Raw genomic sequence first — 19,408 nt, 5'->3', positions numbered from 1 at the left:
GTGTTTTTTTTACTGTGTTAACTGAACTTGTATTTTTTGTTTCAATATTTTCTAATCTGTCTCAAATGTCTGCTGCATTGTATAATTGTTCTCCTTGGGAAAAAAATACAGAACGGAATGCATTTCCCACAATACGTAAGTTTCAATGGTCGTACCGTTTCCTGCACTTTTACCAAAGCTGGCATGCCTGGTATTAACCCCACACATTCACCCAGTCACGTCTTCTCTCTGACTTGTGGGCCAAGAGGCCCGGGTCACTCATCACCCGCCCTGCGGTCTGCCCCGTGGGCGCCTTACGACCTGCTGACCTCAATCTAACACCGATGCCACAGCATGATCTGTCGTGACTGACCTCTCCTCCTCACCTCAACCCTTTGTTCTCCAAAGGCTGGTTTATACTAGGTCTAACGACATGTCTCTAGACTATAAGAATACGTCCATGAACCGTTGTTACACCTACTGTACATTTTTAAACGTATTATTCATTTTATTTTTTATAATCCTATGGGGTCTTTGTTTAACTTCTGGTCACACATTACACTGAGCCTGGATTAAGGGTCACATACTACCTGTATAATAAGGACATAACTGTTGTGACACCACGACAGTCATAACATGACAACCTGTTTTAATAGGTTGAAACATTTTGGAACTATGTGAATTTCTACAATAGGAACACCCCTTTTGCTACTGTGTGCCCTTGTATGTTTTGAGGGTGGTGGTGTAACCACTAGACCACTCTAACTCGGTAAAAGTTAACAAGATCTGTTTCCATAAGCTGATCTCGCCTGTTCACAACCCTTTCAAATGTCATTATTAAGACGGTGTTCTCCAAGCTCATGACTGAAGGGTTTCCAAAAAGGTTTCCATGGTTTGTGAGTAGGTATGGTGTTTCCATAAGAATGTTAAATAAGCATTCTTACAACAACAAAAGCCTAGTCCGCAATTATCAAGTGAGAACTGTTATAGAAATATGCCGAAAGACCATGGTATCTTTTGTCTATTGATACTGTCAAGGCCAATGGGAGGATGGACAAGAAACTGAGGTAAGCTCTTGGGTAGCTGCATGATCTACAACTAACACGCTTTATGCTATGTTTTACCCAGACATCACTTTACAGTAAGTCATCTCTTCGATTTAAAAAAATAGATATTATTTATTTTTTCCTTTGTTGTTTCTTCTGAACAGTGTGCCAAACAGCATGTTGGCTGGGAGGCTAGCAAGACACCCCAGTTTGGTTATTATCGCAAAGCGACTGCTCATGATTTGCATAAAGTTCTGATGGCATCGTCAAGCCTCTGCACTTCACCTCCCTTTCATTGAAAATGACTGCTTTCTGTTTGGGCATTATAAATAGTATCTGGTGAAAACCCGGAGTTAAGATTTGCCACATTCTAACTGATAATTCAGTGGAAGGTTAATGGTAGTAAAATCGATCACAAAAAAAAAATCATTACGGTGGTTACCTTGGTCACCAAGAATAATGACTCACCTTCCAAGCCGTTGAAAGCGGCCTTATTTTGAATGGAAATACAGATACATTTTTTGGGGGATGTTTGGATGTTCAGTCTCCCTGATACTTGACATAACTTTTTTTTTTTTAAACTGCGTACACCAATATTTGTAAGCATTATGTTTGATTAAGATGTTAACCTTTTGGGCAACACGATCAAAACGGGATTCCAAAACGCAAATACTTAAAATAATGTTTTAAGCAACATTTAACTTTTTAGTTTTTTTTCACCTCACCCTGGACACTTTCTGGTAAGAGTCTTTAAATCAGAACTTTACTGCCATGCAACAGTAGTTGCTAGGAATGGTTTCTGTCCCAATGAATTGACTGTGATTTAAGCTTCCACAGTGGACTCCCTGGCCTAAATTATCAACATTGTGTTTTAGTGTTGTCAGAAGGTGCTGGGCTATAATGACTATTGCAGAGGTGCAGTAGCAGAGTGAGCTTCTCCGGAACCTGATAATTACCTCCATATTTTCCTATTCAAGCAAATGTCTGCAATCGTTTTGCATGGCCTATATTTTCTGCTGAGTATGCTTTTATGCAAAGCATTTGTGATGAATGTGAGAAGTAGAAAAATGGCTGCTGGACTATCGAAACAAGTGCTGAGTATGTAATGAAACCCACATTTATGTTTTATATACGTCCACTTGTTCATTCTGTCCGTTTTTCAATGGCTTGATTTGCTAATTAAATATTTCCTTCCCGAGCGTGCCTTTTCATTCAACTGAAAGGCCTGTGATGTTGAAACAAATCGGGGTTTGTTACTACTCTGAGGGCTGTTTGAGAGTCTAGTAGTTTCTCTATAAAAGCCCCCCTTGCGCTGTCTTTTTCAGAAGAGCAGCTCTGCACCTGCAAGTAACAGCTTCTTGCTTCAGGGCTCTCTCGCTCTCTCTCTCACCCTAACACACACTGTAAGGGTAAACTAGGGGGAATAAGGACAGGCATGCCAAATGTTTCCCAGATGTGCCATTAGTCTTGCCAAAGTGGGAGCAGGCAGGCAATGAGACTGAAGTGTTGCATGTGAATGGGACAATTGTAGCTTGTCTGAGAGATGAACAAAGACAACTTTGTTCAGGGGGGTTGTTTCTGGAGAGGAGGGAACTATACGGACCAAAAATGACTAAGCATTTGCACCTGTTATTTTGCAAAAGTGATTAATGAACTAAATAAACATGAATATAAAACGGTCATTATTTACAATTGGTTATATGCTAACTGCGTAAAAGTGACGGAGTGTCCTGGTTTATTGAGTGACCATCTTTGCTTGTTATCTCAGGCACCATCTGTCATGGCCTTCCCTGCAACAACGCCAACGGGAATGATGGCATATGGAATGGTAAGATCTTCTTTTCAAGCTACTGCAGCCATGCCTCAATCTTCGTGAGAATGTGCAACCATATCTGACTTCTGGAGCTTTGTGAATGCCTCCCTCAGTACATTAATTATGTTTCTGAACCTCATTTTTAGCTGACAAAGAGAATTCCACACTTTTAACCAATAACAATTGTTTGTTGGGTTTACTTATTTCTATTTTATTTTTAAGATTATACATTTGCCTCTGGTTCACTCCAGGGCCCGGGTTCATAAAACATCTCAATGTAGGATCAGTTTTGCCTTTTAGATTACAAGGAATCGTAGATCAGCCCTATTTGACATTTTATGACTATAGATCTTCCGATGCAAAGGCACCCATCCCTGTGCTTTCAATGAAGCCATAGGGCAATGATCAAAATGTAAAATTTCACCAGCATAAACTCTGTACAAATTCTAAGCAGAAACATGTCTTTAAATGGCAGAACAGAATCCTGCACCCCCTGTCAAAAAATGGTTCTGCGGGCTTCCCGGGTGGCGCAGTGGTCTAAGGCACTGCATCGCAAGCTGTGCCACTGAAGATTCTGGGTTCGAGCCCAGGCTGTTTCAGCCGGCCGCGACCGGGAGGCCCATGGGGCGACGCACAATTGGCCCAGCATCGTCCGGGTTAGGGAGGGTTTGGCCGGCAGGGATATCCTTGTCTCATCGCACACTAGCGACTCCTGTGCTGGGCGCAGTGCACGCTGACTAGGTCGCCAGGTGTACGACACATTGTGTCAAGAAGCAGTGCGGTTGGGTTGTGTTTCGGAGGACGCATGGCTCTCAACCTTCGCCTCTCCCGAGTCCGTACGGGGGTTGCAGTGATGAGACAAGACTAACTACTATCAATTGGATACCACACAATTGGGGAGAAGAAAGTGGTATTGTTCTGGAGTCTTTGACTGTAGCCTATAGCGCGTTTTCTGTATTTGTGGGTTAGGGTTGGATGCAGCCTCAGATTTTCACTAGCACGTAGTCAGGTGGATGCGGATGGGTTATTAGATATTGCTGGTGAAAAACTGTAATGTCCAATAAGAAATGCTCGTTTTCTGTTGCAAAAGTTTTCCATTGCGTGCGGTAATGAACATGACCCTGTTTCCTGGGGTTCTAAATCCTATCAAAGAGAATCTTGGTGGGGAATACCTTGTTAGGCTTTTAAAAAATGTGACACTAGAACCAATTTGTGACAATGTTCTCGTTCATTTCAACACCCACAGACTAGCCAAAAGGTCCATGACGAATCAAATGGAAAAATGACCAAGACATTGTAATGGATGTCACCTTGTAATGATTGACAATGCAAGCTGTTGATATGCATCAAGATGAGCTGAATCAGCCATGAACTTTTACATCCCAGTGCTCGTGTCTCATTTATGGAGCTATATTTGAACTATAGTTAATCAGTAACCAGTGTCAAATCAGCCAAGGATATGTGCAATGATTTTGTTCTGTTAACTCGACTGTGCTTGAACTGAGACATCGTACTATGTAACCCATTATATATCGCTGAAATAATTGACAATTGCTCATGTTATCACCATTTCTTCAGCAGGAGAGAGTTTGGTGCGCGCAAAACTTTCATGACGTTTTCATTTTTTGTTTGTCTTCCTTCAGCCTCCCCAGATGGGTTCCATGGGCATGATGACCCAGCCCACTATAATGTACAGCCAACCAGTCATGAGGCCAGCCAACCCCTTTGGCACGGCCCCAGGAGCACAGGTACTAGACTCTCCATTCTACTCTCTTCCCTGGTAGCTTTTCTCTGAACAGATGCCAAGCAGTAGGGTGATGTTGCCCCGTAGACACTGATCTTGGGTCAGTTTAGTATTTTCCGCACTAAAGTAGGAATCCATTGTAGTGAAACTATCATGTACATTATTTCAAACACCATTTTTATTCCTTCTGACATCAATGCATGTGTGATAGAACAGCAGAGTATGTACTAGAATTGATCATATATTACGCTGCTGGATTCTCAGCTGTTTCGCCCTAATGTGGATCTCCGCTTTAAGTTTAGGAACAGATGAGGGGAAGCTGATCCTTGATATGTACCTTGGGGATACTTCACCTCCCCCCTCAAACTCTCCCTGCCCTCGGAGGAGCCTGGTTAGATTGTTCACGTCCTCAAACTAGTATCTTTCAGAATGGAGTCGATTTATATTGCAATTTGACAAGTTTATTTCAGTTAACGTGCCGACTTGAAATGGATTTGAGCCCAACCATGCTCCCTACTGCCTTGCAATAGAATGAAGTCTGACTGTGGCCAACTTAAACACCCTCTGAGGTGGTATGCCTGCTGTCTGTATGAAAAATTTATCTGCAGGATGCATTGTCCAGCCCCACAACTCATTCTCCATAAAAGTGGTATTGGAATATACATATGGTTATTTCATATCACTGGTAAATGGTTTAAAGTGGCAAGTGACTTAAGGAATTATATTCTGGAGGTTAATAGGAATTCTGCGCTTTGGGACTTCTATTCAGAACAAGCTTTCATTCACCCTCGTACCATTTCAGCTATTATTCCGAATGATGCCTGGCTTGTCAACATAGTATTTAGGATATAACACCCTCATCCTCCTTTCATCTCTTCAGTAGGCTCTAAATCAGAACGATAGCTGCCTTAGGAGAGTATCTTGTGAAGCATGTGGCTTTTTCTGACACAATTTATCTGTTCTCTTGTGAAGAGCTGTAAGGTTTTACCTCCACACTGACCGTGTTAGGGCGCTACACTCTGGACTTGAGCCTGTTCTCTCCATTCTGATCCCTTTATCTGTAGCTAGGTTCTCCCCTCTTGTTTGTAATTTCCCTCTAGTCGTTCCTCGATTCCCCTCACCCTGTCATTCTCTCTCTGAACTAGCCTTCGGCAGCTTCTAGTCCTTCCAGTCAGAGTCCTCTCAGAGCACCAGGAAAGGACCCCTTTGCACAACTCTCTCTCAAGGATTTCTTGTAGAACCTCTTTAGGTACAACATGTCCTGTGTGTGTGCTGCATGCTCATATCTGCACACTTCTGCCCCGCTTGCCAACACACCAATGTCTCTTGGGTTTGATAATTATTTGTGCTTCAAAGCTTAATGGCCCAGTCTTTCCCTTCATAATCACTCAACCACCTGTAAGATGTCGCTTGCTCCGTTGCCTTGCATGTCTGCACGGAAGTCTGACCTAGACTGCGAAACAACACTTTTCGAAAAGAACATTGGCCCATGTGACATTTTGACAACGTAATGAAAGCAGCGCTGTTAACAGACCGCATCACTTCATAAACTGAGACATTTATTTTGAAAACAAAGCCACATTGGTGTGCATTAAATATTCACTGTCCATTTACAAGCATTTGCATAAATGATCAGCAGCCTCTTGTGGAAGTTGACCGTTAAAATAAATGTCACCACTAGTATTGGAGGAATATGGTTTCTTTTGACACTCGTCTATGCTGACAAAATGGAGCGCTTTGAGAATTCTAAATGTTAATTTTCTCTTAAGTGGACTTCAGCCCTGTATGTTTGTTTATCATGCTGCAATTCAAGATTCAAACAAGGGGTGGAACCAAAATTATATTCCAATCGTTATATTCCACTGTTCTGACCAGCAAAATAAAGTTCTGAACCAGTTCAAAGTACTGGTTTGTAATTCTTATTTTTAGTCTGTGAAATCAAGTTTTTTTTATATATATATATATATATATATATATATATATACTTTTTCAATGCTAGTTAATGAGCTAAAAGTTAAAAATAAAATAAAATAAAATATATATATATATATATATATATATATATATATATATTATTATTTTATTTTATTTTTTACTTTTAGCTCATTAACTAGCATTGAAAAAGTGAATCCATTCTTCTCTAGCTAATTAAAAATATTTCTCCTTATCTTCTGAATCAAGCTTGTAACTAACGTTAGTACAGTAGCCTATGCTTCGGGAAGGGCAGGTAGCTTAATCGCACAGGCAAAGATTTTCAGCTTGCAGGCAGACACTGGAATAAATTCTTGAGTGACAGAGTGAGGATTTTGCATAGGGGTTTTGTTGTGGGACTTGAAAAAACATGCCTGCAACGTAAAATAAGGTTATTCACCGGTTCCCATGCTTTTAAAGTAAAGGTTCTGGTTCTGTTCCTTGAAAAATCGTATTTTACGGTTTTCAGTTCTGTTCCCTGAACCGGTTTCAAATCTCTGCTTCAAACACTTAATCGTTTCCCCCCCCTTTTTTTATATATATTTTTTTGCTGTTATCTTCATTGCAATACATTCCATTTGCATTAAATCAATGTGGCCAGAATGTATTTAATAGATAGTAATTTATTTTGCACTATGCTTTCAGGTGTTTGATTTGGCCAAAAGTATGTCCTGGATGGAAGGCATTTTTGATCTAAGAATATGTCATATGTCCTGTTTTGTGCTGGAGGACTTCTCAACTAGTCATGACACAGGACCAGCGATTAACTGAATCGTGTCAATGACCTTCCTTGAGGACACACTGCTGTCCTGATCAAACACACATCCGAGAACGCAAGTGCTGGAGAAAAAATTTGATCTACAAAGATTGTTCTATTATATTCTGGCCTACATTTTGTGAATGAACTTGGTTGGTTATCAAGGGAAACAAGGAATATTAATGTTTGGCACATAAATACATTCAACATGGCCTTTATCTTTCTCTCAGCAGATGCAGTTCATGTAACTTAAAAAGGGGGCTTTTGCCCTCCGAAGACAAACCATGAAGCAGCGAGACTAACTTTCAAGCAAAAATCCAGTTAACTGTTATACTCCTCGTCGAGAATATCAGCACAAATAAGGACTCAAGGGGGGGAACCATGTCCAAGAGGCGTCAAGTATAGGACACGGATCCCATTTTGTAATTTGTCTTCCGAGAAACAGTGTGCGCTGCCATTCTAACCCCTCTACAGGGATCACTCATCCCATTTGTCTTATGTAAAAGATACAAATGGTTGTGGAAAGGGAGACATTTTGACTTTGCTGTTATGAATGGAAAATAGTGGTTTATCACAGAATTGCTTGATCCGATCATCAATCGTACATTATCTAATTGAACCATAACTGATTAGTAAAGCTAACCTCTGTTTATACCATGATTTTCAAAAGAAATTGTATTACGTTTGCAGTAGACATTCCTTGTGCATTGTTTGTATTTATTTAAACCCACGGAGGATATGACATTGAACTCTTCAGGTGTATACATGGGTATGATTGGATAATTGGAGTTTGAGTGTGACTGAGTTAAAAAAAAATATATAATTTTTTTTTAAGTTAATATAAAGATGGAAAAATGTAACCGACTGAACCAGCATAATGTCAAGCACAGTTCTTAGTAGCTCAGTCACAACCCTGGGGTGATATTGGCATAAAACAAGTTTAATGATTCAATAGTCAATTCTGTGAGCTTGGGTCTTTTTTTTTCTCTTAAGGGAACATTTTCACTCACTAGCAAAGCACTACATTTGTGATTTGCCGGCATTGCGTTGGGAACGATCCACATTTTATGCTTTACACTTGGCATGTAATTTATTTTACATAAAACAATTCTATGGCTGCCTTTCCAAAATGAATGTGCAGAGTGTCCTTCATGCTCAGGCCATCTTTACATAGACCAGCATTGGGGTTGGGGGAAAGGAGGTGGTAACAGGAGGCAGGGGAAAGAGCTGTGGATGTCACTGGTCAGCTCTAAGTGTCAGATCTGGGTTGAAATACTATTTGAAATCTTTTAAATACTTTGTTTGCTCTAGCTTGTCTAGAGTGCCAGAAGGGCTGAGTTAGCAGTTTTGGGACTATTCTATTGGTCTATTAAGCCATACAAGATCACTCAAGCACAGAAAGTATGTTAAATGAGCAGTAGGATCCAGTTGAGCGGGGGGGGGGAATAAGGCACTGTTGATCGGTGCTTTGTGTATATAAAATGGATCCTTTCCATCATGTGGGTGGGTGGGTGGGTGGGTGGGACATGATGTGCAGGATGGTCAGAACATGAAGGTTATTCTATTCATCAAATTAGCATTTTAACTGCATTGTACCTGCAGATTTATATTTTTGTTTATATTAAATATATAAATAAATGTATGCAGAATTTGGTAGATTGTTTTTTTTTCTTTTCAATAAAGTGTTTTGCAACCGTATCTTTCGTTTGTGGGTGATTTGAGTATCTTGAGTTTGTTGGGGGGGGCATTATACCCATTTGGGTATAAATGAGGTAAAGGTTTGTGGTGAAGAGTAAGACAAGTGAATCACTAATTCCCCCGGGTTAGTATCCACATTTTAACATCAGTTACATGGGAGTCTGTTTATAGATCTTAATGAATAAGATTTATATGGACAGAACCTAGTTCAATACTTCTACTCTGAGCTACTTTAAACCTGTGAAGCATGTGGCACAATTGTTGCTTAAGAATATATTCTTAGACCCTTGAGTTTGTAGTATCATTTCAGGTTTAATGGTAATGTCTCTGATCCCAACATGAGGCCAATGCTAGATTTACAAGTGTGTGTATTAGTGCTTGGGCCTGGCTACTTGAACCTTTTGTGGATGATGCGGGCAGTGAGGGGCCAGTCTTCGGGAGCCTGGAGCATCTCTGGAGCTGAGGAGCCGCCTTTGGAGCCAGGGGTCTCGGATGGCACAGGGTGCAGGGGAAGAGCCTGGCCCACCACAGTCAGCAGCTTCATCTCCAGAGGGCCCAGGTGCATGTCTCCCTGCTGGCCAGCACAGAGAGGGGGAAGGGAGTAGTCCCATATAAGAGATGCATCCTGTTTGGTCTAAGATTTCCCATCGCAACAAGGAGAGAGATTGTTTCTCTCAGATCCCTACGTTGTCTCGGTTGCATCCACTGCCAAGAGGTGGCACAGAGAGGCAATCCCTAAGGCTCTCGCTCCCTTCACTCAAGCTTCTGTCCCTGGGTTTTTTTTTATTTTTAGGAGGATTCAATGAAGCGCTGAATGTCTGATTCAATACCTTCTGAATCTAAAATGAATGGCATCTATCAAAAGGAAAGCCAAGTTCGATGTCACATTCATGACTTTGTTTAGCGCCTTACTGAAATCATGTTCTCTTCAACACTGGTAAAATGAAATTCCCAAGTGAATCAGGTGGGCACATGGTTTGGATAAATATTATTGTTGTGATTTAGCAGCATGCATAAGGAACACACAGCTGTAATATTTATAATGAACAAAAATATAAATGCAACATTAACATTTTACTGAGTTATATTTCATATGAGGAAATTAGGCCCTAATCTATGGATTTCACATGACTGAAAATACAGATATGCATCCATTGGTCACATACCTTAAAAAAAAGGGGCCTCGATCTCACCATGGTATTTTTGTGCATTCAAATTGCCATCGATAAAATGCAATTGTGTTCGTTTTCTGTAGCTTATGCCTGCCCATACCATAACCCCGCCGCCATCATGAGGTACTCTGTTCACATCAGAAAAACGCTCACCCACACAACGTCATACACGTGGTCTGCGGTTGAGGCCAGTTGGACATACTGCCAAATTCTATAAAACAACGGCTTATGGTAGAAAAAATTAACATTCAATGCTCTGGTGGACATTCCTGCAGTCAGCATGTCTATTACACGCTTCCTCAAAACTTGAGACATCTGTGTCATTGTGTTGAGTGACAGAACTGCACATTTTAAAGTAGCCTTTTACTGTGCCAAGAACAAGTTCCACCTGTAATTATCATGCTGTTTAGTCAGCTTCTTGATATGCCACACCTGTCAGGTGGATGGATTATCTTGGCAAAGGAGAAATGCTCACTAACAGCAATGTAAACATTTGAGAGGAAAGGTTTTTGTGCATATGGAACATTTCTGGGATCTTTTATTTCAGCTCAAACATGGGACCACCACTTTACATGTTGCTTTTATAGTTTTGTTCAGTGTAGCTACGAGCTCTAGCTTGTGCTGTCGCTCAGCTGAGGCTGACCTATATATCTATCGACAGATGACGATGGAGGCTGCCAGTACAGCTTTATCTTTCTAATGAACTTTGGCAACTAAGAAAAACAAAAATGGGTTGGACCATGTTTTTGCTTTCTATTCAACCTGAGCCACCCTCAAATGGAAGAACTATCGGCCAAAGCAAGGTGAATGCCATATAGAGACAACTGCTGTAAACAGAGCTTATGCCCTTGGTCGAGGGAAGCTGAGTTGAATAGTGTTATAAGATACCTCTTAATGTCGGCACAGATGGAGGAAAGGTGAGTCGAGGAAACCACATTTGATTATTGAGATATGCCCATAGACGTATAGAGATTCAGTTCTATTTCAACGCTAACGGATGTGTTGAATCCGAGAATAGCCTGAGATGGGTCTTACCTGCAGGTAGGTCTTGGGAGGGATTGGGAGGGAGGGAGGGGTTAAAATGACTACAGTGATTTACTGAAAGATAAAAGCCTGTACAGTATCCAATATGGAGGAAATGTGGATAGGGTTAGGGGTGAAAAGAATTAGCTCAGTAAATGAAAATGCCACATTCCAAGAGAGTAACATGCTGGTAGCCATTGTTTAAGTTTTTATCTCGAGTTGAGCTGAGAGGACATGCCGTCTTAGACGGAAATGAGTGTTAACATGTTGCCAAATAGTCTTGGGGAGGGACTCAGTGGCTTCCTGTGCCCGGGCGGGCCTCCCATTAGAGTTAGACGATACTGATCACAGCACCCTTCTCAGTGGTACACTGGTGCCCACTTAGTGTAAGATTGGTTAGTAAAACAATCATCAAAGGAAAATCGTTGTCTCCGAAAAATGTAATTGTAGATCAAAATGATCAGGTATGTCTATTTCTACTTGCTTCCCATTTCATGTGAAATTGTGCATCTTTCAATTTTATTTCTCTTTTTTTTTCTGCATTGTTGCGACGGTCCCATAAGTAAGCATTTCAGTTAGTCTACACTTGTTGCTTACAAAGCATGTGACAAATTAATTATTTTGTCAGACGATTGTGATAATTGACATTTGTAAGTGGCAATAACAGATAATTAAGAAACGTGAGTATTTCAGAAAGGCTAACATATTTAGATTTGTGATACAGTGCCTTGCGAAAGTATTTGGCCCCCTTGAACTTTGCAACCTTTTGCCACATTTCAGGCTTCAAACATAAAGATATAAAACTGTATTTTTTTTGTGAAGAATCAACAACAAGTGGGACACAATCATGAAGTGGAATGACATTTATTGGATATTTCAAACTTTTTTAACAAATCAAAAACTGAAAAATTGGGCGTGCAAAATTATTCAGCCCCTTTACTTTCAGTGCAGCAAACTCTCTCCAGAAGTTCAGTGAGGATCTCTGAATGATCCAATGTTGACCTAAATGACTAATGATGATAAATACAATCCACCTGTGTGTAATCAAGTCTCCGTATAAATGCACCTGCACTGTGATAGTCTCAGAGGTCCGTTAAAAGCGCAGAGAGCATCATGAAGAACTAGGAACACACCAGGCAGATCCGAGATACTGTTGTGAAGAAGTTTAAAGCCGGATTTGGATACAAAAAGATTTCCCAAGCTTTAAACATCCCAAGGAGCACTGTGCAAGCGATAATATTGAAATGGAAGGAGTATCAGACCACTGCAAATCTACCAAGACCTGGCCGTCCCTCTAAACTTTCAGCTCATACAAGGAGAAGACTGATCAGAGATGCAGCCAAGAGGCCCATGATCACTCTGGATGAACTGCAGAGATCTACAGCTGAGGTGGGAGACTCTGTCCATAGGACAACAATCAGTCGTATATTGCACAAATCTGGCCTTTATGGAAGAGTGGCAAGAAGAAAGCCATTTCTTAAAGATATCCATAAAAAGTGTCGTTTAAAGTTTGCCATAAGCCACCTGGGAGACACACCAAACATGTGGAAGAAGGTGCCCTGGTCAGATGAAACCAAAATTGAACTTTTTGGCAACAATGCAAAACGTTATGTTTGGCGTAAAAGCAACACAGCTCATCACCCTGAACACACCATCACCACTGTCAAACATGGTGGTGGCAGCATCATGGTTTGGGCCTGCTTTTCTTCAGCAGGGACAGGGAAGATGGTTAAAATTGATGGGAAGATGGATGGAGCCAAATACAGGACCATTCTGGAAGAAAACCTGATGGAGTCTGCAAAAGACCTGAGACTGGGACGGAGATTTGTCTTCCAACAAGACAATGATCCAAAACATAAAGCAAAATCTACAATGGAATGGTTCAAAAATAAACATATCCAGGTGTTAGAATGGCCAAGTCAAAGTCCAGACCTGAATCCAATCGAGAATCTGTGGAAAAAACTGAAAACTGCTGTTCACAAATGCTCTCCATCCAACCTCACTGAGCTCGAGCTGTTTTGCAAGGAGGAATGGGAAAAAATTTCAGTCTCTCGATGTGCAAAACTGATAGAGACATACCCCAAGCGACTTACAGCTGTAATCGCAGCAAAAGGTAGCGCTACAAATTATTAACTTAAGGGGGCTGAATAATTTTGCACGCCCAATTTTTCTGTTTTTGATTTGTTAAAAAAGTTTGAAATATCCAATAAATGTCGTTCCACTTCATGATTGTGTCCCACTTGTTGTTGATTCTTCACAAAAAAATACAGTTTTATATCTTTATGTTTGAAGCCTGAAATGTGGCAAAAGGTCGCAAAGTTCAAGGGGGCCGAATACTTTCGCAAGGCACTGTATATGCTTGTCAATACAGTCTAAGGCAGCAACTGTTGCACAAACTCCAAAAGTGACAAGGAATCACTACACTGTCCCTCTTGTGGTCTTCCCTGCTTCTAGTCAAAGAGCTGGCAACCCCTGACAAATGTCTTCTCGTCAGCAAAAAGTTTCAATTTGAAAGACATCCTAGACCTAGGATCTACACTGCAGGACCGAGAACTATCTCTGCAGTGCCATCCCAGCTTTGGTTCGCCTGCTAAACAGTTGAAGATAGCTGTGTTTGTATATTATGGTGTTTTGTTAATTTGTATTTAAGTTGTACTTTAAATTCAGCTTGTTGCTGACATTTGTACAAGGATGTCAAATAAAAAATACAATTGATCATCATAACTTGATGGTTGGCCACAGTCCATGAAGTGCTTCGTAAGGCTGGTCATGGCTCACATCAACACCATTATTCCAGAAACCCTAGACCCATTCCAACAGATCCACAGATTATGCAATCTCTATTGCACTCCACACTGCCCTTTCCCACCTGGACAAAAGGAACACCTATGTGAGAATGCTATTCATTGACTACAGCTCAGCATTCAACACCATAGTGCCCACAAAGCTAGTCAATACGCTAAGGACCTAGGGACTAAATGCCTCCCTCTGCAACTGGATCCTGGACTTCCTGACGGGCCGTCCCCAGGTGGCAAGGGTAGGTAACAGCACATCTGCCATGCTGATCCTCAACACGGGCCCCTCAGGTTTGTGTGCTCAGTCTCCTCCTGTACTCCCTGTTCACTCATGACTGCACGGCCAGGCACGACTCCGACGACACAACAGTGGTGTGCCTGATCAACGATGAGACAACCTATAAGGTCAGAGACCTGGCCGTGTAGTGCCAGGACAACAACCTCCCCCTCCACGTCATCAAGACAAAGGGGATGATTGTGGACTACAGAAGAGGACCGAGCACGCCCCCATTCTCATCGACGGGGTTGCAGTGGAGCAGGTTGAGAGCTTCAAGTTCCTTGGTGTCCACATCACCAACAAACTAACATGGTCCAAGCACACCAAGACAGTTGTGAAGAGGGCACGACAAAACCTATTCCCCCTCAGGAGACTGAAAAGATTTGGCATGGGTCCTCACATCCTCAAAAGGTTCTACAGCTGCACCATCGAGAGCATCCTGAAGGGTTGCATCACTGCCTGGTATGGCAACTGCTCGGCCTCCGACCGCAAGTCACTACAGAGGGTAGTGTGAACGGCCCTGAACATCACTGAGGCCAAGCTTGCTGCCATCCAGGACCTCTATACCAGGAAGTGTCAGAGGAAGGCCCTAAAAATTGTCAGACTCCAGCCACCTTAGTCAGACTGTTCGCTCTGCTACTGCACGGCAAGCAGTACCGGAGTGCCAAGTCTAGGTCCAAGAGGCTTCTAAACAGCTTCTACCCCCAAGCCATAAGACTCCTGAACAACTAATCAAATGGCTACCCAGACAATTTGCACCCCCCCCCCTTTTACACCGCTGCTACTCTCTGTTGTTATCATCAGTGCATAGTCACTTTAACTCCACTTACATGTACATATTACCTCAACTAACCGGTGCCCCCCGCACATTGACTTTGTACCAGTACCCCCCTGTATATAGTCTTGCTATTGTTATTTTACTGCAGCTCTTTAATTACTTGTTACTTTTATTTGTTATTCTTATCCGTATTTTTTTAAACTGCATTGTTGGTTAAGGGCTCGTAAGTAAGCATTTCCCTGTAAGGTCTACACCGGTTGTATTCGGGCGCATGTGACAAAAAAATATTTGATTTGAGTGTTACTCTTCATAATGGTCTCCTGTACTGTGGAGTCAGAGGGTCCCAGGCCTGCCGCCTGAGTCAGGAAGACGTTTCTGTGGACAGGAGAGCAGAGAGATGAGTGAGACCCCAGATGGAAAGCAAGGAGAGTGCCGTTTTACCACAGGTGAGTGGATTAATAGAATAGCATTGCATATAATTGATGCCTGGTCCCAGATCTGTTTGGGCTGTCTTTCCTAAAAATGGCATGACAAAGACCATAGGAGTTGGCTATGCAACACAAACTGATCTGGGACCAGGCTGTCCAGCTTCATTCAGTAACATATGACATGGCATGTCACACGATGTGACAGTGAAATCAGGGCAAATGGCCATCTACAGTATATGAACGTGGGTGAAGAGTTATGTTGAGGTGAGGGACCTAGAGATTTGCAGGTCCTCCAGGCGACGCTCAAACAGTTGACCCATGTGCTCAAGATTCTCCTCCTCCAGTTGTTGGACGGCCAATGCTGTAATGGATACCTCTCTTGTGTAAATAGCAAGCTGTGGGGTATTCCAGAAAGCAGGATAATTAAATTAGCCAACTAAATTTGATAAACAGCCACACAAACTTGATTTTCTGGTTGAATAAGAAAAATTGTATATTGGTTGTTGCTGTTCAGTCAATTATACCTTGTCAATTTTAAATCTATATTTCTCAAAAATATGAAATTATTTTGGACAGTTAGCTGGATAATTTATACTCATGAATCCATCTTTCTGGTACTGACCCCTGGAGCAAGGGGATGTGCTTTCTGATCATGTCTGGTAATACTTTACTCAACAACCAAAGAACATCCAGCCGACTTGACAACTGTGGAAAGCATTGGAGTCGACATGGGCCAGCATCCCTGTGGAACACTTTCGACACCTTGTACAGTGGGGTGGGAGGACTAAATTTTAAGTGTTGAGTGTTCATAATGTTTGGTACACTCAGTGTATACTGTGTAAACAATAGGGTCACACAAACAAAAATGATGGGTCTTACTGTGTTTTCTTATGCTTTCTTTTAGAACAAATCATGACTACCAGATTATGAACTGTAAAATAAAGCAAACCTAATGTGCTGTTTATATTGTCAACCATACATACGCCATACCTCTTTCTTCAGCCACTCATTCTCTTTGATCTCCTGTCGGCTGTGCTTGTCAAGGTGTTTGATGGCCCTCTGAGGAAAAAGTGTGTTATCATCGAAAATAAAGAAATCTGTTCTGCTGATGTGCCTTATGTCTTACCTCTGTAGCCAGTTGTTTTTTGTCATCTATGAGATGCACTGTCTTCTTGTCAATTTCATTGAAAGTTACATCAAGAGAGCGCTGAATGTTGTCTGTAGAAGTAAGAGACAAGTAAGTTGACTTCCCAGAAAAAAATGGGCTTAGTTATCCATCTCTTAAGAGGAGCCAAGCCTGTGAGTGCATGTACCTGCCATCTCCTGAAACCCCTTCTGCATCTGAGCCAGCTCAGCCTCCAGGTGCTGAATCTGCTGCTGGTGCTCTTGGCTTCCGGCCATCTTATACTCCTGCCTGATGTGCCTCTCGGCCTGCAAGACGAGCACTTCCTCTTCCAGGCGGATGACTTCAGCACGCAGCTCTCTCACGCACAGGGACAAACTATTTGTATTCATGTTACATTAATATTGCACATTCATAATATTCCAGGTGGGGAGTACCGGTGGATGGTAAAAACAGTTATTGACAGGTAGCTTTATGATTATGGTATATCGTATTGGAGAGCCGAGAGACTACCTGCCAGTTCTTTCTCCTGGATGCGGACTAGCTCCAAGTTCTGCTGCAGAGCTTGCTCCACCTGCTCTTTGTTGACCACCTCTCTCTGCTCCAGCTTACTCTCCTGTTCTTTAGCCTGCTTCCGCAAGACCTTGATGTGCCCCAACTGCTCCTCTTTCAACTGCTCCCTCTGTGTGAGCACAAAACACATTCATTTTATAGTGCAGATTCTCTCACTCAATGAGTCAGTGGGTAGGCTATTCAATGACCTTGGGGGACCATGTTTGGGGAAACTTTGTCCTAAACTAATAAAGTTGTTGCAAAATAAAACTACTGATGTTTTGGGGAATGGAAAATTAATACAGACCCTGTGAATTCACAATTGCTTAATGTTCTCACCAATTCTGTGTATCTTTGCTTCTTTGTCTCGAGTTGACTGACCTCCTCCTGGCACTCATGTATTTCCTTTCTCTTAACTTGGAGCCTAAATACAACACACAAGTAAGTCATAGTCTGGGAATGTGTGGTTTGAGTCAATGTCCAAAAAATGGCACGTTCAATTTATGTTGCTCAAAACGTTAAGGTCTATCAAGCTAGAGGCTTAATGTCTCTGTCTATTTCAAAGGTTATGTATCTAGCTATGAAAAGTTAAAGGACAGCCGCACACTCGGGGCTCAGATGTAATACCCTAATAACCAACGTTTCGACAGACAAGCTGTCTTCATCGGGGAGTAACGAAACGTTGGTTATTACGTTATTGCGTCTGAGCTCCTAGAGTGTGCCAAAATGGGTGTGCGTTTCTTTTGCCTCTAGATTATTATGTATCGAGCTATAACATACGTCGTGACTTTCTGCATCATTCTATATAGCTAGCTAGTTGAACGAATGGATCATAAAAAAGTAGGCTTTACATGTACGGCTTTTCAATTCGGATCGCAGCTAGCTTAGTAAACTGACAAGCAAATCTAGCTAGCTAGCCAAACTGTCTGGCTTACTAGCTAGCTAACGTTAGTTCACTGACTCTAGAGAGTGATATTTGCAATAAACTAGTGTTGCAACATTGGATTGGTTTATTAGCTAAGAAGGTTAATAAAACAGTGCTTACTGAAAATTGATAAAGGCCTCCGCCAACGTAGTTTTGTCTTCATCTGATGACTTCTTCTTACCCATGTTGGCTAGCTAAAACTTCACAAAAGAGCTGATGATTGTTTGTTGGACACCTTACTGTCTGCTGAGCGAGAAGTCAGCGTTCCCCTATTTCCATGGAAACCCCATATTCTATATCGACTCAACATTGCCCCCCAGCTTCAAGAAAGTGAACTGTGGGCCTATTCGGACCGTTCCTGCATGTTGGTCGTCACTAGGTACCACAGTCACAAACTCATTATATTTCTACAATTTATCTTCTTAAAATGTGATTTTAAACTCTAACCGTAATCACACTGCTAACCCTAACCTTGAATTATGACCAAAAAGCAAATGTTTGTTTTCATGACTTGTTACGATATGCCAATTTGACTTTGTGGAAGCCCCAGGGGTTTACTGCATGCCATCCAAACTTCTTTGGCCCATGACACCATTTTGATATCTGAAAATTCTGGCACCCCAACCATGTGAAAAAAACGATGTAATTAATTGCCCATGTTTACTTTTTTATTTAGGTCAGAAGTTTACACACACTCAATTAGTATTTGATAGCATTGCATTTAAATTGTTTAACTTGGGTCAAACGTTTCAAGTAGCCTTCCACAAGCTTCCCACAATAAGTTGGCCCATTCCTCCTGACAGAGCTGGTGTAACTGAGTAAGGTTCGTAGGCCTCCTTGCTTGCGCAAGCTTTTTCAGTTCTGCCTACACATTTTCTATAGGATTAAGGTCAGGGGTTTTCTATAGGATTGAGGTTAGGGCTCCAATACCTTGACTTTATTGTCCTTAAGCCATTTTGCCACAACTTTGGAAGTATGCTTGGGGTCATTGTCCATTTGGAAGACCCATTTGCGACGAAGCTTTAACTTCCTGACTGATGTCTTGAGATGTTGCTTCAATATATCCACATAATTTTCCTGCCTCATGATGCCATCTATTTTGTGAAGTGCACCAGTCCCTCCTGCAGAAAAGCACCCCTACAACATGATGCTGCCACCCCCGTGCTTCACGGTTGGGATGGTGTTCCTCGGCTTGTAAGCCTCCCCCTTTTTCCTCCAAACATAAGGATGGTCATTATGGCCAACGGGTTCTATTTTTGTTTCATCAGACCAGAGGATATTTCTCCAAAAAGTACGATCTAGGGGCCTCCCGGGTGGCGCAGTGGTC

General features: G+C 41.8%; 2 protein-coding genes across 22 annotated transcripts in view; one reads left to right on the top strand and one right to left on the bottom strand.

Annotated features, from left to right (window-relative positions):
* The window catches only part of LOC139420776 (phosphatidylinositol-binding clathrin assembly protein-like), a 53,657-nt gene extending 45,524 nt beyond the window's left edge, over positions 1–8,133 (top strand). For 6 of the 21 annotated variants that reach the window (XM_071171010.1, XM_071171020.1, XM_071171012.1 and 3 more), the window contains 5 exons: positions 112–135; positions 2,794–2,853; positions 4,482–4,586; positions 5,728–5,831; positions 7,541–8,133. In XM_071171010.1, the coding sequence (XP_071027111.1) occupies positions 112–135; positions 2,794–2,853; positions 4,482–4,586; positions 5,728–5,820 (282 nt within the window). In that variant the 3' untranslated portion in view covers positions 5,821–5,831; positions 7,541–8,133. Of the gene's footprint in view, positions 1–111; positions 136–2,793; positions 2,854–4,481; positions 4,587–4,879; positions 5,832–7,540 lie in introns of those variants that run through there. The other 15 variants (XM_071171027.1, XM_071171028.1, XM_071171025.1 and 12 more) reach the window with 6 other exon arrangements.
* Positions 8,134–9,300: 1,167 nt separating this feature from the next.
* On the bottom strand, positions 9,301–18,745 carry LOC139422478 (coiled-coil domain containing 83). Its single transcript, XM_071173644.1, is given in 10 exon segments — positions 9,301–9,579; positions 9,663–9,759; positions 15,306–15,428; positions 15,755–15,876; positions 16,472–16,540; positions 16,608–16,699; positions 16,795–16,962; positions 17,118–17,286; positions 17,496–17,580; positions 18,202–18,745. Coding segments are annotated over 10 exon segments (1,173 nt in total). The 5' UTR covers positions 18,267–18,745; the 3' UTR covers positions 9,301–9,396.
* Between the last annotated feature and the right edge of the window lie 663 nt (positions 18,746–19,408).

Source organism: Oncorhynchus clarkii, chromosome 12, assembly GCF_045791955.1.
Source record: "Oncorhynchus clarkii lewisi isolate Uvic-CL-2024 chromosome 12, UVic_Ocla_1.0, whole genome shotgun sequence".
In the NCBI taxonomy this organism is placed as follows: Eukaryota; Metazoa; Chordata; class Actinopteri; order Salmoniformes; family Salmonidae; genus Oncorhynchus; species Oncorhynchus clarkii.
The sequence above is the reverse complement of the archived record's forward strand: the minus strand, read 5'-3'. Positions and strand labels throughout refer to the sequence as shown.